This window comes from Halichoeres trimaculatus, unplaced genomic scaffold, assembly GCF_033239565.1.
Source record: "Halichoeres trimaculatus isolate MK-OKI-2021-1 unplaced genomic scaffold, fHalTri1.1 fHalTri1_scaffold_13, whole genome shotgun sequence".
In the NCBI taxonomy this organism is placed as follows: Eukaryota; Metazoa; Chordata; class Actinopteri; order Labriformes; family Labridae; genus Halichoeres; species Halichoeres trimaculatus.
The window spans coordinates 30,421,843-30,442,656 of record NW_027437191.1 but is presented as its reverse complement, the minus strand read 5'-3'; the positions used below and the strand labels follow the sequence as shown (position 1 = coordinate 30,442,656).

The window sequence follows — 20,814 nt, the reverse complement described above, 5'->3', positions numbered from 1 at the left end:
TTGCAGCCCTATTATAGTGTGATAATTCCTTGCGTCATTTTGGAAACTGGACCACTTCCATCTATCAGGGTATTTCTCCAACCTTGAAAACTAACATTTCTTTCAGGATTGGAACGTAGAATAAAGTTCCTGTTTGTCCATCTAAAAGCCCTTCCAAAGCAGTCTGAGCCTTGTGTTTCAACATATTGACATTAATTTTCCATTCTCGGTTCCTAAAAGGAACCAGTCGCTAAGAACACTCTTCCTTTGCAATCTAGAAGTGATGCAATGAAAGCATCTGTATTATTTCCTACTTTTGAAGGAGAAAGCAGAAGTGGATGTTTTTATTAATTCCAAGCGGAAATTCAGTTTTTTCACTTCACTTCATGGACGTGCATGAATGGAAAGATGCCAGTCGGCCATGACTACTTGTTTTTGCACATGATGGAAGTAATTCAATAAAACAAAGATCAAGAATAATGGTTTCACTTTATGATCCTCTGTTGATTCATTCAGTGAAATTGGACCAAACCGACACCACTGATCAGCGACTCTTGGCCGCACAGCTTCCTTTTCATTCATACTACTACATCGACATGTGTGGTTGAGAAAGCAGGTTACAGACTGAATAACAGTCATATCTCTGCTGGGTATAGAGGTGGAGGGGGGGGGGCTGTGAATCCTGCACACAACTTGATGCCAGAGCCGTGTGCCAAGAGATGTCGCACTGAAGGCAAGGCATTTGGCTGGCTGTTGTACACCGGCTGTGCACACACACACACGGCTCATTGAGCATGCTGCTACTATGCCAACAGGGTCATTACCCATGCACTTCCAATACAACAAAACCCCTCCCCTCCTGGTGCTAATTAACCAGCGTGATCCGAGAGTATGCAACACGTAAAACAAACACCGGCACACGCACATTTGCATTGAAATACTTAATGACTCTGCACACAAACGTAGGAAATGCATGAGCACGTGTTATGTGGTTCAATGTTTGAGTTCTTCCCTGCTGAGCAAACTCAGGATTACATGATCCAACAACACGTGGAAGGATAATGATTTCTAGATATTTCTTGCACATTTAAAGAATAAGAGAGTCAGAAATCTCAAAGAAACATGAAACAATCAGCTCTCAGAGTCGGATTTCCCTCAGCAGACATGCCATAAGAGGCTAACTCCTGATCCAAAGCAACAGGACGCCTTACCGGAGAGCAATACAGCGCCGCCTCCAGCCGAGGCCCATTATCATTTCAAACAGGTTCAACAATATAGTGACAATTTAACTGCCCATGTAATGACGTGCTTTAATTACCCCCACAAGGAGACTCCAGCACCTGCACACCATTCATTTAACAAGAGGCAGGGGACACGGTGGGCTGCAGGAGCGTTCACGGACTCACAGGACACAGAGGTCAAACATTTCAACCACTGCTTTTATCAGAGAGCAGCAGGTCATTACTGACTGATCTGGGGTTTGTGGATGGTTGAGGCATGTGTTGTGATAACAAAGGGACAAGTTTTAGTATACGAAAAGAAAATGAGCAAGAATTTGTGTTTTTCTCCCTATAGTTCTTTACTGGCATGTTTAATTGTGGGCGCCATTGTTTAACCACAATAGGAAGCATCAAACTTTATATTGAGTCATATTTTCAAAAGACTTCCACAAGTAAAAGAGACTGGGTTCACCAAGCATGTGAAGCACAAAGTAAAAAGCAAGGGCCTGTCTCCACTGACAGCAGCAAAATCAGTGCAGATCAGCGGTATCCAGTGTTTGGCTTATTAAGCTCAAAAACACTTTTTGCATGAGCAGTTTTTATTGATTATAGTCGTGTGCCAAGAGATGTGCCACATTTTTCAATGTCAATTCTCCATTACCGACTAAAATGGGAAGAACAGGCAGGACCTCTGATAACAGATGGTCAACGACACTGATGGAGGGAACTATTTCAAGGTCTATAAGCAAACATGACACAGACAGATGAATCTAGAACAGAGTTGACAATAAGAGACAACTTTCATAACCAAACAGTAAGTGCCAGTGGGTGAGAAGACTTCTCCCCACACTTAAATGTTATTGGTGGACACAGGCCCTAACATAGGACTCACTAAATTTGGGGAAACAATGATTGTGCTAGTTGATAAAATAGGCAAATGGTTTTGAAGAGGTCTTGATGAAGTCCAATTTTGGTGGCTCCCATATTGAAAATGCTGATTTAACCTAATTTTTAGTCAACCAAGAAAAAGACAAAAAGATGAAAAGTTGAGACTGGACTTTGGTCTCCAGACCAGTCTCAAACCTTAAACTCAAACCATGTCCACATAATGTAGCTGGTATCTAGAAAACCAAATGTAAAACAAAGTTTTCTGGAAACTCCAGCCAGAGTGAGGATTTTGGAAAACCCAGGTTTCATGGTTTGGTGTAGACGCTGGGAAACAGAGTTTTTGGTTCTCAAATGTCACAGCTGAATAACGGGGGTTCATTCTGATTGGCTGGCACAGGTTTTACATCTGAAAACACTGACACACATAGAAAATGACAGAGGGGGGATATTCATTTTTCAAAATACCCAGCTGGGTGTGTACAAGCCCTTGGTCTCCCTGCTGATAATAAAAAGCTATGACTCTTATTAAGGCTGGGTATTGCTAAGATCAATCCAAAAAATGCGATTTTGATTTTCTTCGGTTGCAATTTGGGATTGATTTAATTTTATATTGGTTTAAATGCTGTTATTTTGGATTTTCATACCCTTGTGAACGTATGGAGTATGTCACCTCACATTTTAGAGCAATGAAACAACTCAAACGTTAGACTTTAAAGCTGAAGGAGCTGGCTTTATACGATTTACTGCATCGATACTGAGTTGAGTGAGGAAATATAGTGATGCATCAATTAATCAATATTTTTACCCACCTCTGACTCATACAAAAAAATCTTTGGAAAGGATAAATTCTAAGAAATCTAAAAAAAAATGTTTGGCTGCAAAAGATTATTTAAAAAGGAAGCCAGGGCCGGAGGGAAACTTTAGTGTTTGGCTAAAGTCAATAAATTGTATTCTCAAAAACTGCAGGACATACAACTGCACAAAAAAGTCACCACTATCACAATAATTAAAAAATTAAAATTGAAATAATAATAATAATAATAATAATAATAATAATAATAATAATAATAATAATAATAATAATAATAATAATAATAATAAATAATGACAAAATAATCATAATCATAAAATAATAATAATAAATATTAATAATAATATTTTTATTTGTTTTTATTAAACATGGTTCTCAACAAAAGTGTCTTTCAAAACACTCAAGGACACGAGAGAGATAATTAAAAACAAAGGACAAAAGACAGTAAGAGCATCCTCAACAGAAATATGTGCAAGTTTAATTTTGCTGCAAAAAATTATTTAAAAAAAAAACCATGACATGAATGGATAACAACTTCCCTCAGAATGCACGCAGCATAATTTCACATCTGCTGCTGTCCCGATAGAAAACCCCTGCAGCAGTTGATCCATACCGAAGCCCAGAAATATTCAAACTATCTGAATAAAGTGAAATTCAAAAGGAACATTCCTGAGAGCTGACATTGAACAGCTCCAAGCGAGTCAGCAGAAACATCCCGAAAAGCTGATTCCAAAAATAGCAGATTGTTTTTCAAACTCAGGGTCTAACTTTAAAGGGCAGAGCACAAGTTAAAACATTATCACCCCTGTAAGGCACGACTCCAAGGACTACTGCTTAACTCAGGCACACAGTGTGGTCTGTTAGAGATCACTAAATGAACACAACATCACACCAAACAACAAAACACAGATTTGTTCCAAATTAAAGATAGAGTCAGAGTCAGGTGGTGCGATGGAGGGCAGAGCACACGGGTTCCTACAGGACAGCGTCCCAAACTCAAGACTTCTGAGACACAAAAAATGTGCAGAGTCTGAAGGTTTGAGGGATAAAACGAGAGCTTGTGGTTTGAGTGACAGCATCTGTTCCCTCATTACTTCCCCTTCATGGACTCATCAGAGGAACAGGAGACGGACAAGAAGTTGGTGTAGCTGCTCACAATTTCACGTTCTGTTTGAATTATTAATGCATCCAAGAAATCACACGATAATACAAGGAATGAATCCTTCAGGCTTTACTGCAAAGTTTGCTCAAATCCCTTTTCAACGAAAAGCAGCAGCACGACAAAATCTGATTCAACATCATTTGACAACTGCACAAACCCCAAATCTTATCAAGTGTTTTTGTCTTATTTTCAGTAGAAAATGTCTTTTAGACTTAATATGAGCCACATTCAACTGACCATGAGAAAAGTTTCTTGTATTAAGAAATGTTTCTAGTTTTAAACACATTTTTCTTGTTCCATTGGCAGATTTTTTTTTACTTGTTACAGCAATTCAGACCTTATTTTTGTCTGTAAATAACTTAAAACAAGACATTTTCTGGACTGGTCAGGTGAATGTGGCTCAAATCGAGTGCAATAACACAATTTTTACTTAAAATTGGACAAAAACACTTGATAAGATTTCAGTTAGAGACTTAAAGGTGATGCTATTGTCCATGCTTTTCCACCACAACAAACACATGGTGAAGATGAGCCACGCAGCCCTTCACAAGTCAGACGATGCATTTTATCAACAGCTGAGTGAATCTTCCAAAAACTTTTTGGAGGTGATGACTTTTTTATTTTTTCCCCACTTTATTAAGGTAAGTAGGAAAAATCTATTAGACAACAGATTTTATTTTGGAGGCATATTGCTTTAACCTTGCAGAGCAGACGGACCCGCCTGATTCAGTTTCTGAAATCCTGCAGATCCATCTTGCCAGGCTCCATCGACCAACGAATTCACCTGGCTAATTTCTTAGCGGCCCAATCAGGGACGAGAGGCGGGAGCTGCGAGCAGACGTGACGTCAGCAGACTTTCGTACTTGTCATCGTTCCTTTGATTCTTAACTAACTCCATTATCACAGCTGTTTCTCATGTTCCTGTAGTTGTTTGTCTGTCGATTCTCAGCAGTGGCTCACATAAACTACGTCATACCGTGGCTTGATGTGGATTGGTCTGTGGTGAGTGTGTCAATCAGAACGGTCGTCCATTCACCAGCTGCTGTGTTTTTTTGAAGGTCCCGCCTCTGAAAACAAATCCGAAGAGCTGCCCCCGAGATGAACAGGTGAAATATTTCCGTGGCGGATATATGAAACTGTCTGTCTGGCGTGTCAGATTAATATTGCTTGGCACTTCAAAATCATGTTTTTGTATTTTTGATGTTATTTTGTGATGAAACTCAAAATGTGGCAAAATGAAATATTTTACATAAGTTCTGGGAATGAACTGGCTGCAGAGTCAGTCTGAAAGACTACACTGCAAAAAAAACTGAAATCTATCAAATATTTTTTTCTTTTGTTTAAAGTAAAAATTGTATAATTATACTTGATGTGAGCCAAATTTAACTGGTCAGTCCAGAAAAATATCTTGTTCCAAGTTGTTAAAAGACAAAATGAGGTCTGAATTGCTTGTAACAAGTAAGAAAAAAATCTGCCGATGGAAGAAGAAAAATTTGCTTAAAAATTTGCTTGAAACTAGAATAATGACTTAATACAAGTAACTTTTCTCTTTTTCCACAGGCAGATTATTTTACTTGTGACAGCAATATGGATTGGTACCTTTTACATATGAAACGATATGGTCCCTATTCCCTGTACTTGGCAATTGGTACCGGTACTCAACGGTACCAACTATTGATACTTTTTTGTGATAAATGTAGTAAAAAATTTAAATTTTTTCAGAATAAAATCTCAAAGTTTTTCAATTAAACATATTCATTTTTCCCAATGCTGCGTTCATGCCCAGCATGAAAAATCTCCTACTCTTCCACTCCCTCACAGTCACAACGATGCATTTAGGTACCTAAACATGGTACCTTTCAATTCTACGTGAATTGGTACCCAGTACTTTTGACTGAATTCGGTCGATACCTAAAAAAGTACCAAATTCAGTAACCATCCCTAAACAGTAATTTAGACCTCATTTTTGTCTTTAAATAACTTGAAGTAAGACATTTCTCTGGACTGGTCAGGTGAATGTGGCTCATATTAAGTATAAAAAGACATTTTCTACTGAAAATAAGACAAAAACACTTCATAAGATTTTAGTTTTTTTCTAGCTTAGATTTTAAAGGCATCTACAAATAAAGCACATTTTGAAAGAGTTAACTAATGCTTCTCCACCCACTTTCAGAGAAGCAGGAGAAGGAGCTGATTTTGTTTTGCATCAGCAGTTCAGTCCAACGACAAAACACAGAAGAGCCATAGAAACTACAAACACACAACTTAGATAAAAAAAAATACTTTTAAACAACAAATTTGACTAAAATATATCTCTAATTGTTTCATGAGCAACCAAGTTATGCAGAAAAATAACCTTTTATAAAACACATAGAGAAGCGGAGTGGTTACTGTGTGCGCTTAAATATTTGTGTGCGCCTGATTACAACCTTGACACACAAATAACACACCCTGAGCAGCACTTTCACTAAAAGGGAGTGTCATTTCAGCCTGACCTGCTAATTGCATAATCAATACGGAGCTGAGCTGAATCACAGGTGAGACCGTTCTAAGTGGCTTTCCACGCAGCAGCGCTGGGACCAGACCAGGACGGGAGGGAGGGAGGGAGGGAGGGAGGAAGGGAGGGATGGGGGAGGGAGGCACTGAAAGGGAAGATAATTGTTTACTAGAAGCCTATGTAGCCGTCTCCCAGCAACGCTCTGACAAGCTCCGCATCAGGTGTGGCTAACCATGGCAGCCTGCGGTAGCTTATGGTCCTGAATGTGTGTGTGTGTGCGCCTGTGTGTGTGTGTGTGTGTGTGTGTGAATCCAAAATAAAGCAGAGAGGGAGGGGTAGCAGGGAGAACAATGGTGTATGTGGAGTCAAAGTGTCTGTATTATCAAAGCCTCTGTCCTGGCTTTAACTAAACACAACATCTGTAAACACCTCAGTGGTGAGTTTTCCACTTATACCAGGTTAAAAGGAGAAAACAACAACAAATTAGATTCATATTTGGAGATTTAAAACTGTGGGGCACAAATGCTTTCTAGGAAATGAACTCTCAGCTCTTCTGTTGTTTAAAGAAGAAGCAGCTTGACTCTAATCCGGAGTTACAAGAAAGTCAAGAACTTGATTTATTTGTAAGAGAAAGAAAAGGCATGCACAACAAAAAAAAAAGCTTGAAAGCGTCGCTGTCAATCTGGCGTACACAAGTCAAAACCATTCGAATAGTTTGGGCTTGCTCCGAGCGAAACAATCTTCAGCAGGTCTGTGCAGATTAACACGTTTTCTGAAATGCAAATGAGATCTCCCGAGACCTCCTTCTTCTGAGATGATCAGACTTGTGAGACTGACAGATAGAGAAGTTTGGCGACTGTAGACTGCATGCATCTGTTTACCCGCTGAGGGAGGTCTGATGCATACCCAAGTGTGGAGCAGATAGAGTTACAAACAGGCTTCCTTCAAAAGGATGTAGCTGAGGGGGGTGGGGTGGGGAGGGAAAGAGGCTCACCGGCAATTTCATTAGTGATCAAATGGAAGAAAGACGCATCTCTCTGTGTCCTCTGAAGTGCTCACACAGCATGGAAAACTCAATCAGCCGAGTCAAAGAGGCCTTGAGTTGGTCAGCTGACTGCGAGAGTGAGCCCATGTTTGAGATCCATTCATAAAATTACAGTTTGGTCCACACGCTACACACCGTCTGTTAGCCTGAATTTAAATGAAATAACTGTTCTGAAGGAAAAAGTTCAAAGAGTTATGAAATCACGGATTATCAAAAAGAGAGGAGCTAGGAAAACAGCTAAGATACAGCTAAAGGCCCATTTTTCCTTCCTTTACGCACAAAAATGTAAACGTCCTCACAATACATCCACCAGGGGGCAGCCTAGAGTCAAAAGCATAGACTGTATAAAACATGGACGTAGTCTCCCTAACGTCACCCGTCTGTTTCTGAAACGGAAAACGAAGCAGATCGGCTATCACGGCCATATTGATAGTGGCAAGGGCTTCTCGTACAGCTATAGGGCGCCTGTCGGTCACGTGACCTTGAGCTGTGCCTCTGATTGATCTCAATATCCTCTGAACGGTCAAGTTAGAAAAAAATTCACCCCCCATACAGTGTGTGCCGATAGTAAAATTAGCGACTAAGAGCGGCTCAACGACACTCTAGAAACAGCAGATTTTAGCACTTCAGCATCGTCTCATATTCTCAGACCGGAGGTTGCTGCTTGGTCAAAAGTTTATTTCTTCTTTGTGTCTCACTAAAGCTACATATCAGGCAGTAAAAGAAACAGTGCCCCCACAGTTTGCTGTGGTACTGCTCTGTTTAGCAGGTATCCGTAAGATTTCTGGAAACTTGCAGAAATATGAACAAAGACCACAAACAAAAGGCTCCGTCCAGATCCAGATCCAGATGTAACGTTGAGCATAAATGGGCCTTAACTCTGATGTCTAGTCCAAGGGGCAACATCCGATTAGTAAAAATGAGGCCTATGTGGAAGTGCTAAAAGTTGCTGTTCATCGAGAATCCGCTTGAGGCTGGCCAAAAACTGACTTTTACTATTGGCACACACTGTACAGGGAGTGACCATTTTTCCAACTCAGCGGATTAGAAGTTATCAGGATTATTTCATTGTCCAATCAGAGACATAGCTCAGGTCACGTGACTGACAAGCGCCCTGTAGCTGTTTGAAAGGAAACTCAAAGTCAGCGTCATATCCAATGTGGGTGTGTCTGTGGATTGGCTTCATTTCACTGTATCAGGAACAGATGGGTGACGTCCCAGAGGCTACGTCCATGTTTTACACAGTCTACACTCAAGAAATTGATCTATGCACAAACATTAAAAATACAACAATTTACATGTTGGTAACAGCTCAACTCATCGCTAATGCTTTCATCTTAAAAAGAGGAATACAGGCACATTTACTGCTAGCATTCTTGTTGCACTGTAGCTGCTAACATCAACAAACTACCACCATTGGGATTACCATCATCAATACCTCAGTAGTGCTAACAAGTTGGTGCTAAACTAGCATGCTGGTCTCACAACTAGCTGATTAAAATAGCCATTTAGCATTTACTTTAATCAGTTTTAGCACCTACCTAAACACCAACCTTAGCAACTTAAGCTTAAAGCACAGGTATGCTAAGGATGAGGGAGCTAATAATTTGACTTGACACAAAACACAAATGCAGCATTTACCACACAGCAATCAGTACAAAATGAGTTTTTTTTTTAGCATAATTAACTTTTACTTACTGCTTTTGTTTTTTTTACTAATTATGAAGCGGGAGTTGTGCCTCTTTTTGACTCACCCTCGCTAGCTAGCAACAGAATCACAAGCTAACAACTTCTCTATCATAAATCACTTCTAGCACAGAGACCTGCCACTAGCAAAGGCTAAAAAATGGCTACAGCCGTGTTGCTACAAAGCTCTGCTAACTAGAAGTCAAAAAAGGGGCAGATATCAAATAGCGTCTTGTAGCATAGCATAGTTTAGCAATATTTCGGTTTAGAAAAATGAGATTAAGATGTATGTGGGCCGTGTCTGGTTAAACTAGCAAACACTGCTCAACTGTAGCAACATTCAACCAGAAGAAATATGAAGACATGAATCTCTAGGGTCAACTGCTGGTGATGCTAGCTTGCTAAAACGCTGAGTCACAGTTAGCAAACTAGTCTTAATCATTTATCCACAGGTTGTTTAGTTATGTTCAATCTATTACCTTTATTTTTGCCTGTTTTCTGATTGTTTTCTTACCTTTAGACAAGTTGATTAGTCAGACTTTACATTTTGTTGAGATGATTAAGAAATTAGTCCAAACATCCCGAAGCTAACCATTTCTACCTTTCACCAGTCTTTCCTGAATACTAGCCCGTTAGTGTTTTAACACCATAAATTGCAACAAACAAATATCTTAGTATTACTCTGGTAACCTGCAAAAAAACAGTTTAACAAAAACTAAAAATCTCCTCACAACAGAAAGCAGAAGTATGGTGCATTTCCAGTAAATCCCAGCCTGTGGGGAAACACTGAGTGTAGGCTGAGCTCAGAGGAGGCAGAGAAAGCATCAACAGTCTCTTTGCTGACATACTGGCAGAGCCGGAGAATCTCTGGAAGACTTCCAAACAATGGATAAGCATCATGCAATGTGAGTAAAATCAGCCATTAGCAACTGCATCACACCGACGGGGAGATAACTGAGCTGAGAAGAGGAGGAGGAGGAAGAGGAGGAGGAGAAGCTGGATGTCTCCGTGTCATCACTGAAGGAGAAGCATTTCCCAGAAATGCAGGACGACTTTCGCTGTTACAGCTCGACAGCTCCTCGCTACACTGGGAGATGAAAAGCGCTCTTTGGGGATAGACTCGAGTGCCTGTTCAGAAACGCTTCAAAGAGGTGTTGTCACAGCTCAGGGTTTCAAGGTTAATTTGAAAATGACGGTTTGGTGTGAAGTAGATTCAGCGAGAGTACACCAATTACAGAGACTGTTAGCTTTAGCAACTTAAGTTTTACCAATTCTAATAGTTAAAGAGGCAGATACATAAACTGGCTGGGTTGAGATTAGAGCTGCAAATAAAAAGACTGTGACAGTTTAACAACAGAGACCTGCTGGTTTCTATTTACCCGATTGGATTCTTTTACTATTTTTGGGGTGCCAATTCAATTTAAACTGTGATAACTCAATATTTATTTTATTATTTTGATTTTTAGTTAAGGTCTTTAACACCAAACCAGGTGAAAAAGATAAATGATGATGATGTCCATTTTCCCAAAAAATAAACATCACATGTGAGTCAGTTTTTAGGATGTATTCAGGGGATCTGACATCTCAACTTTTTGTCAACGCAGCTTAAAGTAAAGAAATTAAATGAAAAAAAAAAAAAAAAAAAAACTAAATTCATTAAACAAAAATATCTGGATACTATGATACAGCCATTTTTTGCCCCTACTGGTTTCATTTTTTTTCAAAAACAAAAAATTAATTAATAAAAAATAAAATGAATGGATAAATAAATGAATGGATAAATAAATAAATAAATAAATAAATAAATAAATAAATAAATAAATAAATAAATAAAGTTATTACAATAAAAATAAAATAAAATAAAATAAAATAAAATAAAATAAAATAAAATTTGGGTTTGGGGTTTCAAATCCAAATTTTGCATTATAATCCATAATGAACCAAATCATTTAGTTCACATATAAATGAGACATCTATGCTATTCTTACCGTGTATATCCAAGCTATCACCTGTGCCAATTTTACGTCAGCTGTCCTAAGAGAATAACACTCGGATTGCAAATCTGAGGCCCTGTCCCATTTTTCCACAACTAGCTCAGTATGCTTAGTAATGCACACACTTGTCACATTTTAACGGGAAAAAAAGCACATCGCTCTGTTGCTCGAGACAAAAAAAGTAAGAGTTCGAAGTTTGTGACTATCGTGATGCTTTGTTAGCAAATCAACTGTAGGGATGGGTACGGTTAAAACAATACGATACTGATACCCAGTACCTGGCAATTGGTACCGGAACTCAACGGTACCAATTTTCAATTTATATTTTTTTCAAAATATGCTAAAATTTTCAATTTAACATATCTATTCTTCAATATATAACCTTGCAATGTTGTGTTCATGTCCAGCATGGAAAATCATCTACTCTTCCACTCCCTCACAGTCACAAGGATGTGTTTAGGTACCTAAACATGGTACCTTTTGATTTTACGTGAGCTGGTACTCGGTACTTTTGACAGAAGTTGGTCGGTACCTATAAAAGTACCTAATTCAGTACCCATCCCTACTTGTGATAATGCAAGGCGGCAAGGCACATGAAAGGCGCTACGAGGACAATCTGCTTGGTGGTGACTGCAGTGACACCTGTGGCCAAAATTGGTAGTGTTTTTCCAGGATGAAGACACCCTGTAGTTTATCTTTCTAGCAGTTTAGAGCCAGTGTCCACCATTAATACACAATGAATCCAAAAAAAGGACAGATCCTGCTCTCACAGCTAAACTTTGCCGGCATCAAAGGGACTTTTTTGATCAGAATGCTGTAAATAGATTTGTGTTCTTTTGGGAAAGTCCGTCCCAACCAAGGATACTCAGAAACAGCATTTAGAGATAACTAGTTTTGGCGCTGATGATCTCATTTTACATAGAAGTGAGAAGAAGTCAAGATCACAAAGAAAGTCCTTGCAGAGCCGTTTGACATAAAGTTGTCAAATTTGCAACTTTGAAACTGTTTTTTTTTACTTTCAAATTTCTTTTGGTGGCATCTGGCCACGCTGTCATGGCACTTCACTAACATGATGCATTGTGGGATTTATCAGCTTCAGTCCCACTGAAAATGAATAAAAATGCAAAATAAGCACATTGCAGTTTGATAGCTCACATTGAGGACATGAACACACATGCCAAGCACCCAGACATGTCTTTGTAAGTGTGTGTAACAGGACAGTCTTTAGGCAGAGATTCAAAAGATGCAACACAGCGTTTCCTACATCCTGACTTTGATTTTCAGACTGTTAAAGATGCTCAGGATGACAGAGGAGTCCGGCCCTCCATGCTTTCCACTGAGGCTCCAACTGGCAGTCGTCCAGACGACACAGCCGACAGTACACTGCATCTTTGTTTCTTCAGTGAAGAAAGCAACAACGCCACAGCGAGTGACCCTGCAGGCTTGTTGTGACATCTGGCACTAGAATAGTGCACGGTTATCAGCCGGGTCCACTTCACAGAAACACAGCGCACCAGAATAGCCCTCTTCACCTCCGCCTCGAGGTGTCAGTCAACAAGTCAGAGAAAAGACTGCTGCTGCTGGTGCTGCTGGTGGTTCAGAGCCGACGTGATGATGAACGCCAGGAGTGTGAAATTTATAATCCAGGGTTGGCAGCAGGGAATCAGTTAGCCTAGGTGCTAACAACCCCACCTACACAAAGCCCCCCTCACATTAGATATATGGCCTTTAGTGTGTGAAATCACACCTCTGCCATTTTCCCCTGGAGCTTTATAAGGTGGCTGTTAATTCACTAAAAGGTGGGCCGCCTGGGCCATAAACAGCTGCAGGAAACCCTCCAATCATTAAATACACAAAGAGAAGACCTGGATCAAACATGTGAGGCCACGGACACAAAAGACACTGAGCTTTAAGGAGATCAGTGCTCACTCAAAGATATGCTCATTACTGAGCTAACCCCTTTATGTAAATCAAGTTTTATCCAATTACAGCACAATTCAGATATCTGCTTTGACTTTTTATGGCTGAGCGTTCAAAAAAAAGTGTCTCAAGCTTTTCGTCTAACACAGCTAATGATGTTCTCATTATTTATTCGAGGAGTCAATTAATGGTTCAGTTATCTGAAGACTCCTCAGTAGTTAGAATAGTTCAAGGAGACTTTTGTTGTGTTTTTGTCTCAGAACTACAGTCAGGCACCAAGAGACGTCTGCTTAATTGCCAAATATTTGCACTGCAAAATAATGAAACCTTATCAAGTGTTTTTGTCTTATTTCAAGTAAAAATGTCTGATTATACTCGATATGAGCCACATTCAACTGATCAGTCCATAAAATGTCTTGTTTCAAGTTATTTAAAGACAGAAATGAGGTCTCTTGTTCTACTGGCAGTTTTTTTTTACTTATTACAAGCAATTCACGTAAGGGACATTTGAAACAATACGGTACCGATGCCGGGTACCTGGCAATGAGTATCGGTATCAACAGTATCAGTTTTTGGTACTTTTTTGAGTATATGTGATAAAAAATAACATTTTTTTTATAAATCTCCTTTTTTTTTCATTTCAACATGTTTATTCTTTCATATCAGGGATGCACGATATAACGGTATCAATACTGGTATCGGCCGATATTTACTCATTAGCTGCCGGCATTTTCAGAGCATCTTGGACGATCCTTCAGGACCCAAATAATCTTGTTTTCTCTGACTATGTAAACACCAAAACTACCTAAGAAGAGTGGACTCTCTTCTTTTATGTCTCTCTTCCTGTTTTGATCCAAAAAAAAACAGACAAAACATACTTTTTTTTAACATATCCATCTCGGTGCTCAATCCTTTGATCCTCTTCATGGTCGTCTTTTCTCACGATTGCGCCGCTCTTTCTCTCTGAACTACCTCGACACATCATCTCAGATTGTTTTTTTTTTTCTACCAATATCAATATTGGTAAATATCCGTTATTGGCTATAACAACGGATATCAGTATTGGCCAAAATTTTCATATCAGTGCATCCCTATTCAGTATATAAACTTGCAATGCTGTGTTCACGTTCAGCATGGAAATCGCCAACTCATTCTCACCCTTGCAGTTACAAGGATGCGTTAAGGTACCTGAACATGGTACCTTTGACGTAAATTGGTACCCATTACTTTTGACAGAATTCGATCAGTACTAGGGCTGAACAATTAATCGAATTAAAACCAACATCGCAATATGATAGAATGCAATTTTCAAATTGCAAAGGCTGCAATTAAAAAAGGAGAGAAAAAACGAGCATAAGTCGATATGTTGGGGGTTTTTTTTGGCAAAAAACCTGTGAGCTACAGAGATTCACAGTTAAAACATTGTGGCTTGAAGAGTCCCATACCCCATGTTCACTTAATTTTGTTTAGTTTTTTTACTCTAACTGTCCTTTCTTTAATTAAAAAGTGAAGGAAATATTTTTTTATTTGTTAACAGTATGCTTTGTCTTGTTGGTCCTACAATAGAATGACTTAGTGCTTCTGTTTAGTGAATAATGCAGAGGATAATTGCCCCTCCAAAACAAAACAAAAAATTAATTAAGTTAGAATTAAATATTTTTTTTCTTTTTTTATTATTAAAATAATATTATTAAAAAAATCTAACAATTAAAAAAAATAAATAAATATTTTTTAAAAATTGCATGCTAAATAACAATTGCAATACTGGTCCCAAAAAATCGCAATCAGATTATTTTCCAAAACCATTCAGCACTTATCAGTACCTATAAAAGAACCTAATTCATTCCTCATTTTTGTCTTTAATAACTTGTAACAAGACATTTTCTGGACTGATCAGTTGAATGTGGCTCATATTAAGTCTAAAAAGACATTTTCTACTGAAAATGAGACAAAAAACTCGATAAAACTTCAGTTTTTTGCAGTGTGCATTTGAGGGTGAATCTGTTAAAAAGTCTGGTGATTGTTTTCGAATCCTGGTATATGTTGTTACATTACAGAAGATCTTTTTTGTCCAACTAGTCCTCCAAACCACAAATCATCCAGTTTGTTATCACACATGTGAGTGACCCTCAAGCAGCAAATGCTCCCATCGAACCAGATGGAGCAGGGAAAAAATGTCTGTTTCATAATCAATACCAGCAATGAAAGCTGAGGAGGACTGGCACGTCTGCATTTCATGACACCGTCAGGCAGAGCTGGAGAACACACCCCAAACATTTTTATAATACTACTGTATGCATGCATGCACACTTCTTTTTCATCAGCTATCACTCATCTGCAGTCAGACTAACTTAATTGCCCTGGAGGGGCCACCAGGGGCCACCTGGCACCCACAGCAGGGGAGGAAGCTGCAGGGTGAGTTGAGGGGGAGAGGTGTGGAAACCACGCAGCAGTTCATGCTGAAGCTCTGCCCCGAGGCGGCGCTCACTTTGGCTGAGCACATAATTCACACTCGCAGCGTAATGTCACTCATTCATCACAGTAATAGAAAATTAATTGGAGCATCCATCCAACATGTGCAGCCAGGGTGCTTCCTAAAGAAGGAGCATGCTAATCTCAGACCCTTTTTGGCATTTTATGCAGTTTAACGCATCAAACTGAAACACTTGGACAAACTTTGACAAAACTGAGCAATGCGAAAAGTCTCACAGCTTTCAAACCCATCAGGAATCAACACAACGTCACATTGATGACTCCGTATGTGAAGCAGCAGAGTTCCTCCTCTGGGGGTCTACATATCAAAGCATTTCCCTCAGTCTAATTACCCTATCATGGCCTTAGCAGGTGCAGGCTGCTGGATTGGAACAAAGCCAACCGTCATATATCAGGGGCGGCTTTAAAAGATGACCCACATGACACCGCCAACCAGCGTAGCTGCAACTGGATCCCTGTGAAGCACGCGGCCGTTTAGCCGTGATGCTCGTGTCAAGCCTCATAAAGACAGGATGCTGCTGAAGACGTGGGTTTAGCCTCTCTGCTACCTTGAAACACATCTTTGAGGATTTCTTTTACACTCGTCATCGCTGTGATGCACTGAGCTGTTTGGACACGGTTCAACTTTGTAAACTGGTTCTTTCTGTCGAGCATTCTTCTGCGGATGCCGAGGGAAATTAATTAACAGCGACCTGAGCGACACTGCCAAAAGATGATGGATGGTGTTTTTGAATATCACTTATTCTCTTGCTTATATGAGGGAGTTTATTTGTCTGTGAACAACATAACTCAAAAAGTTACAAACGGATCTTGATGAAATGTTCAGGAAGTGTTCAAAATGGGATAAGGAAGGAGCGATTAAATTTTGGAGGTGATCCGGATCAACGTCTGAAACCAGGACTTTTTAAAGGATTCTTTATCATTGTGAGATAGGGCCGTTTTCACCATATGCGTATATAACTCCACCATAAATGTTAGGATTGCTTTGCAAAACAATACAAGACAAGATCACCATAATTTCTGACAGATGTTAAAGTACGATCCAGATCCTGGCAATATTCTGGATACTAAGATCTGGAATATGACATATGTAGTGGGTTAGGGTTGGGAGTATAACATTAAAGTCGGGCTAAAGAGTTGCGTGGAGGTCTGAGCTCTCCGAGTGCTTTTCTAGTTTGAGATATGATGATCTTCTTTTGAAAGTTGGATAGACGGGTGCAGAATGGGAGAATGACTCCAAACCAGGGGCGTATCTACAGGGGGGGCAAAGGGGGGCTGCTGCCCTCCACCTCTGAAAACGATCTATAACCAATCTTATTTTATTGAAAATCATTGAACCATACATGTGAATTGATAAAATCTTTATGTTTTAACTTAAACAACCAATAAAGTAACCTGAGTTTTAGGTCTCAGAGCAAAACGTGACAGTGGCTAGGTGTCAGATCTTCCTGGAGGTATATAAGATCAGTTTCATATGGATCGATCAGTGCATGTCTACTAAAAACAAATCACTACTATGCTTAAAAGCCCATCAAATTATTTCTATTTTTGTAACTTTAAAGATAATCTTTGGCCCCTGAAATACTTAGTTACGCCCCTGCTTATGTAAAAAAAGTGTTTTGTGGATCTTTTTGAATTTTCTAGCCCTTTCTAGACCTCCCGCATGTGAAAAGTTCCAGATCCACCACTTTTGCAAATGGTTTGCTGATGATTCCTTCAGGTTAAATTAGATTTTGAGCAGAGGGAGGTTATTGATGAACGATCATGTGGACAGATTTAGGACAAGAAGTCACAACTCACCGGCCACGCAAACTGGAACGGGATCAATATCTTGCCAGATTCGTCGATTTTATTGGGATTATTCTTGGTGCCCTTAAAAGAAAACATATTTCCACCGAGAACTTGCGTAGTCCCAGATCCGAACGTGCAGGCGCCGTTGGTGTTGACCTCCGTCTGGTACTCCTTCAGGCAGATCTTGAAGTAAGTGTCGCACTCGTCTCGAGTGCAGTGCAGGTCCTGGGAGCGACTGGAGCCGTCGCAGCACTCTCCGTCCGCCAACTCGCCGTTTACATTCTCCACGGAGATCAGCTGCAGCTCGAAATAGCCGGTTGACTGGGACACCTAGAAACAACATGTTAAAAAAGACCAAAATTAAAAATAGGAGGCCTCTGTGCGAGCGGGGTTAGCTCCAATTGGTGCGTAAAAACGGACAAGTGGTCCAAACAGTGCCTGAGTCTGCAGCTCAAACACATCGGGTGGATTTTCACAAATATTCATGAATGGAGCACGTGAACAGCCTGCAGTTTACAGCCTGGGCTTTTTGAAACAATCAGGTTACTCTCAAAGGAACCGCTGCAGCAACCAATTGATGCAATGCAACTTACAACTTCTTCATTCAGGCCTGATTTCACCCTCCACAGATACATTCACATAAACACACGCACACACATATACACACACACACACCGGCTCCCTGCATTGTAAACCAAAATGGAGAGTAGCCCGGATCAATCCCTCAGACTTCTATCTTGTCATGGTAACATGATCACATGCTCCACAACTGACGGCTACGTAATTCAATTATCGATTAAAATGTGATGCGAATATGCAACGCCAGAGAGCAAATACAGCTGCCCACGCCCACCAACTTTTCATATTTGTAATTTTAAACATTTATTTTAAATCTGTGGAGCAGGATTTTTAAATTTGGATTCAAACAGGAGCCTTCTTACCTCCGTCCATAACGTCAACAGCAGGCACACTATTGGGAAGCAATTCCTAATCCTGGTGCGATTCCACATGCCTCCGATTAATTAGAGTGACATAGGGGGGGAGAAGCGATAAGAAAAGACAAACAGCCGCGGACCCGGCGACTAGTTCCTCCTCTCCTGACATGCAAAAATAAAATCTTCGCATGCGTATTTTCTCCTCCGTGTACGTCCGGATTTCACCGAGGCATTACATGCGTGTGTGTTTGTGTGTGTGTGAGCAGGCGGCGGATTGCAGCGCGGTGATGGTCCATGTACAGGAGTGTCCCTCCGTCAAATCTCTCCACACAGCAACTGAGATGTTTCTGAGCCACAGCCTGAGGAGAGGATGTCTGCTTTGATTGGCAGCTCCGCAAACCACTTACGAATTGGCCTGCGGGCAGTCTCTGAGCCAACCGGATTAAGGGGCGGACAATAGTATAATAACCCCCACCAACCCTCCTCCTCCTCCTCCTCCCCCCTCCTCCTCCTCCTCCTCCTGCTCTTCCTCCTCCTGCTGCTCCCGCTGCTGCTGCTGCTACTGCTCCTCTTCCTCCTCCCGAAACTTCATTTTTACGCACTGGGGTTGTAGCGTACCGAGCTTCCTTTGAGCAAACCGCATCATAGCGTGCGAACAGAGCGCTGTAATCAGATGATACTAAGGTTAGCAGGGCTGTTATTTTTAATTTGAGGTGATTTACAGTCTTCATGTGGGTGGGACGCATTTTATTGGTTACATAGTTTTTAATATCAGGCGTCTTTTTTTTTTTTTTTTTTTTTTTTACTGGAAACTTAAAACAAACACTTTAAAATACTCCAACAAGCAGACTTTGTTCTAAAATGATGACTAAGGAGCGTCTTTTATAGTCATAGAATAATAACTATTTACATTTTATTTACATTTAGCATGAAAAACTTGGCTTAAAAGCCTCCAAATGTGTTTTATTTATTCTCCTTTCCTCTTATTTATAAGGTTTATTAGTGTTTTACATCCCAATCCGGGTGCATTTTTTAAATTTAAGGAATAATTCTGCACTTTTTAGAGAAATTATTTTAAAAAGATGGTTTTTACTGTTAAAAAAAAATCAATTTCACCTTATTTTAAAGTATCTTTTTGGCTCCTGATAGACAAGTCTTGCCTGACCAAGAAGCTCACCATATGATGAAGCAGCTTAGAGCGCCCTCTACTGTCTGCGCACTAATCACTGTTAAACCCACAGACTGTGGTTTGATCTGAAGACTGTAAATGCTCATTAAACTGACATTTATTTGCAAAATTAGTATTTTTTTAATCACTTATCCCCCCTGTTGAAGATTTTAAAAAAAACACATCAAGGACTAAATATTTGTGATTCTAATTCATCTCCACCCAGTCCAAATCCAACAACCTGAGACAGAAGCTGCCAGTCAGAGTCTAACTGACAGCACCTCCTCCTCACCTCCTCACCCCTGTGTCTGCCCCCCTCTCATCAGGCGACGGCCAGCCCGTCAGATAGGCCTTGGAGAAGTCAGCCGATAGCCTGAGTCGCTGCGGCCGCTTTGACTGGGACATTTCACACGCTGTCACAAGGACATGTGAGTGCCTTAAGTTGGATCACACCTAGCAGAGGGCCTCAGGTGGTGAAAGCAAAGTGTGTTTATGTTTGTGTGTGTGTTGAGTGTGTGTTCTGTTTCACTACCATCGGTTTTTAGTTGTCTAGTGGTCAGTTAGTCTGCGATATTACACTATAACTTCTTCCAAGGTGAACAGGGAAGGAATAAAAAGTTCAAACAGACCAAAACTCCAGGAACACTAAAAGTAAAGACAGCAACATTTCTAGATAAACACATTTTAGCTTGTGGACTTAATGAATCCTCCAATCTCTGAGTAGTCCTAGCTTCTTTCAGTAATTCTGGTCCTGCAACAATCTGGACTCTAAGGTGTTCAAAAACGTATTTAATTGACAGCTGTTAGAACTGGTTACCGATGCTCTCTCAGAGGATGAATCACATCATCTCTATTGGTCCCCTAATTATTTTTTTAAGTTATTTGGGATTTTCATCACTTCAGTCGTGTACAGTGTATATTGCTTGAGACTGATTGTATTAACATTCATGTCCCCGAGAAGATGCATCTCACAATTTCTGTTCCTGCCCTGATTTATTTTAGTAATTCTGGTCCTCAAATAAACAAGTTCACTCGTTATTTTAGTATTTACTGTATGGCTACCTACAAAGATTTTCACTGATGTTCCTCCTCCCCAGAAGATAGTTCCTACCCTTACTACTGGCTCTTTGACTTAAAGGTAAGTTTGGTTCATACAGCTTTTACATTGTTTATAGAATGAAGTAGATCAAAATACTCACCCAGAAGGCTTTCCTGATCCAAGCAG

General features: G+C 40.0%; 1 protein-coding gene across 2 annotated transcripts in view; it reads right to left on the bottom strand.

Moving 5' to 3' along the window:
• jag2b (jagged canonical Notch ligand 2b) overlaps positions 1-18,809 on the bottom strand; it is a 74,076-nt gene extending 55,267 nt beyond the window's left edge. For both annotated transcript variants that reach the window (XM_074684993.1, XM_074684994.1), the window contains exons 1-2: positions 18,428-18,809; positions 17,496-17,816 (exon numbers count right to left, since the gene is read on the bottom strand). In XM_074684993.1, the coding sequence (XP_074541094.1) occupies positions 17,496-17,816; positions 18,428-18,496 (390 nt within the window). In that variant the 5' untranslated portion in view covers positions 18,497-18,809. The remainder of the gene's footprint in view (positions 1-17,495; positions 17,817-18,427) is intronic.
• Between the last annotated feature and the right edge of the window lie 2,005 nt (positions 18,810-20,814).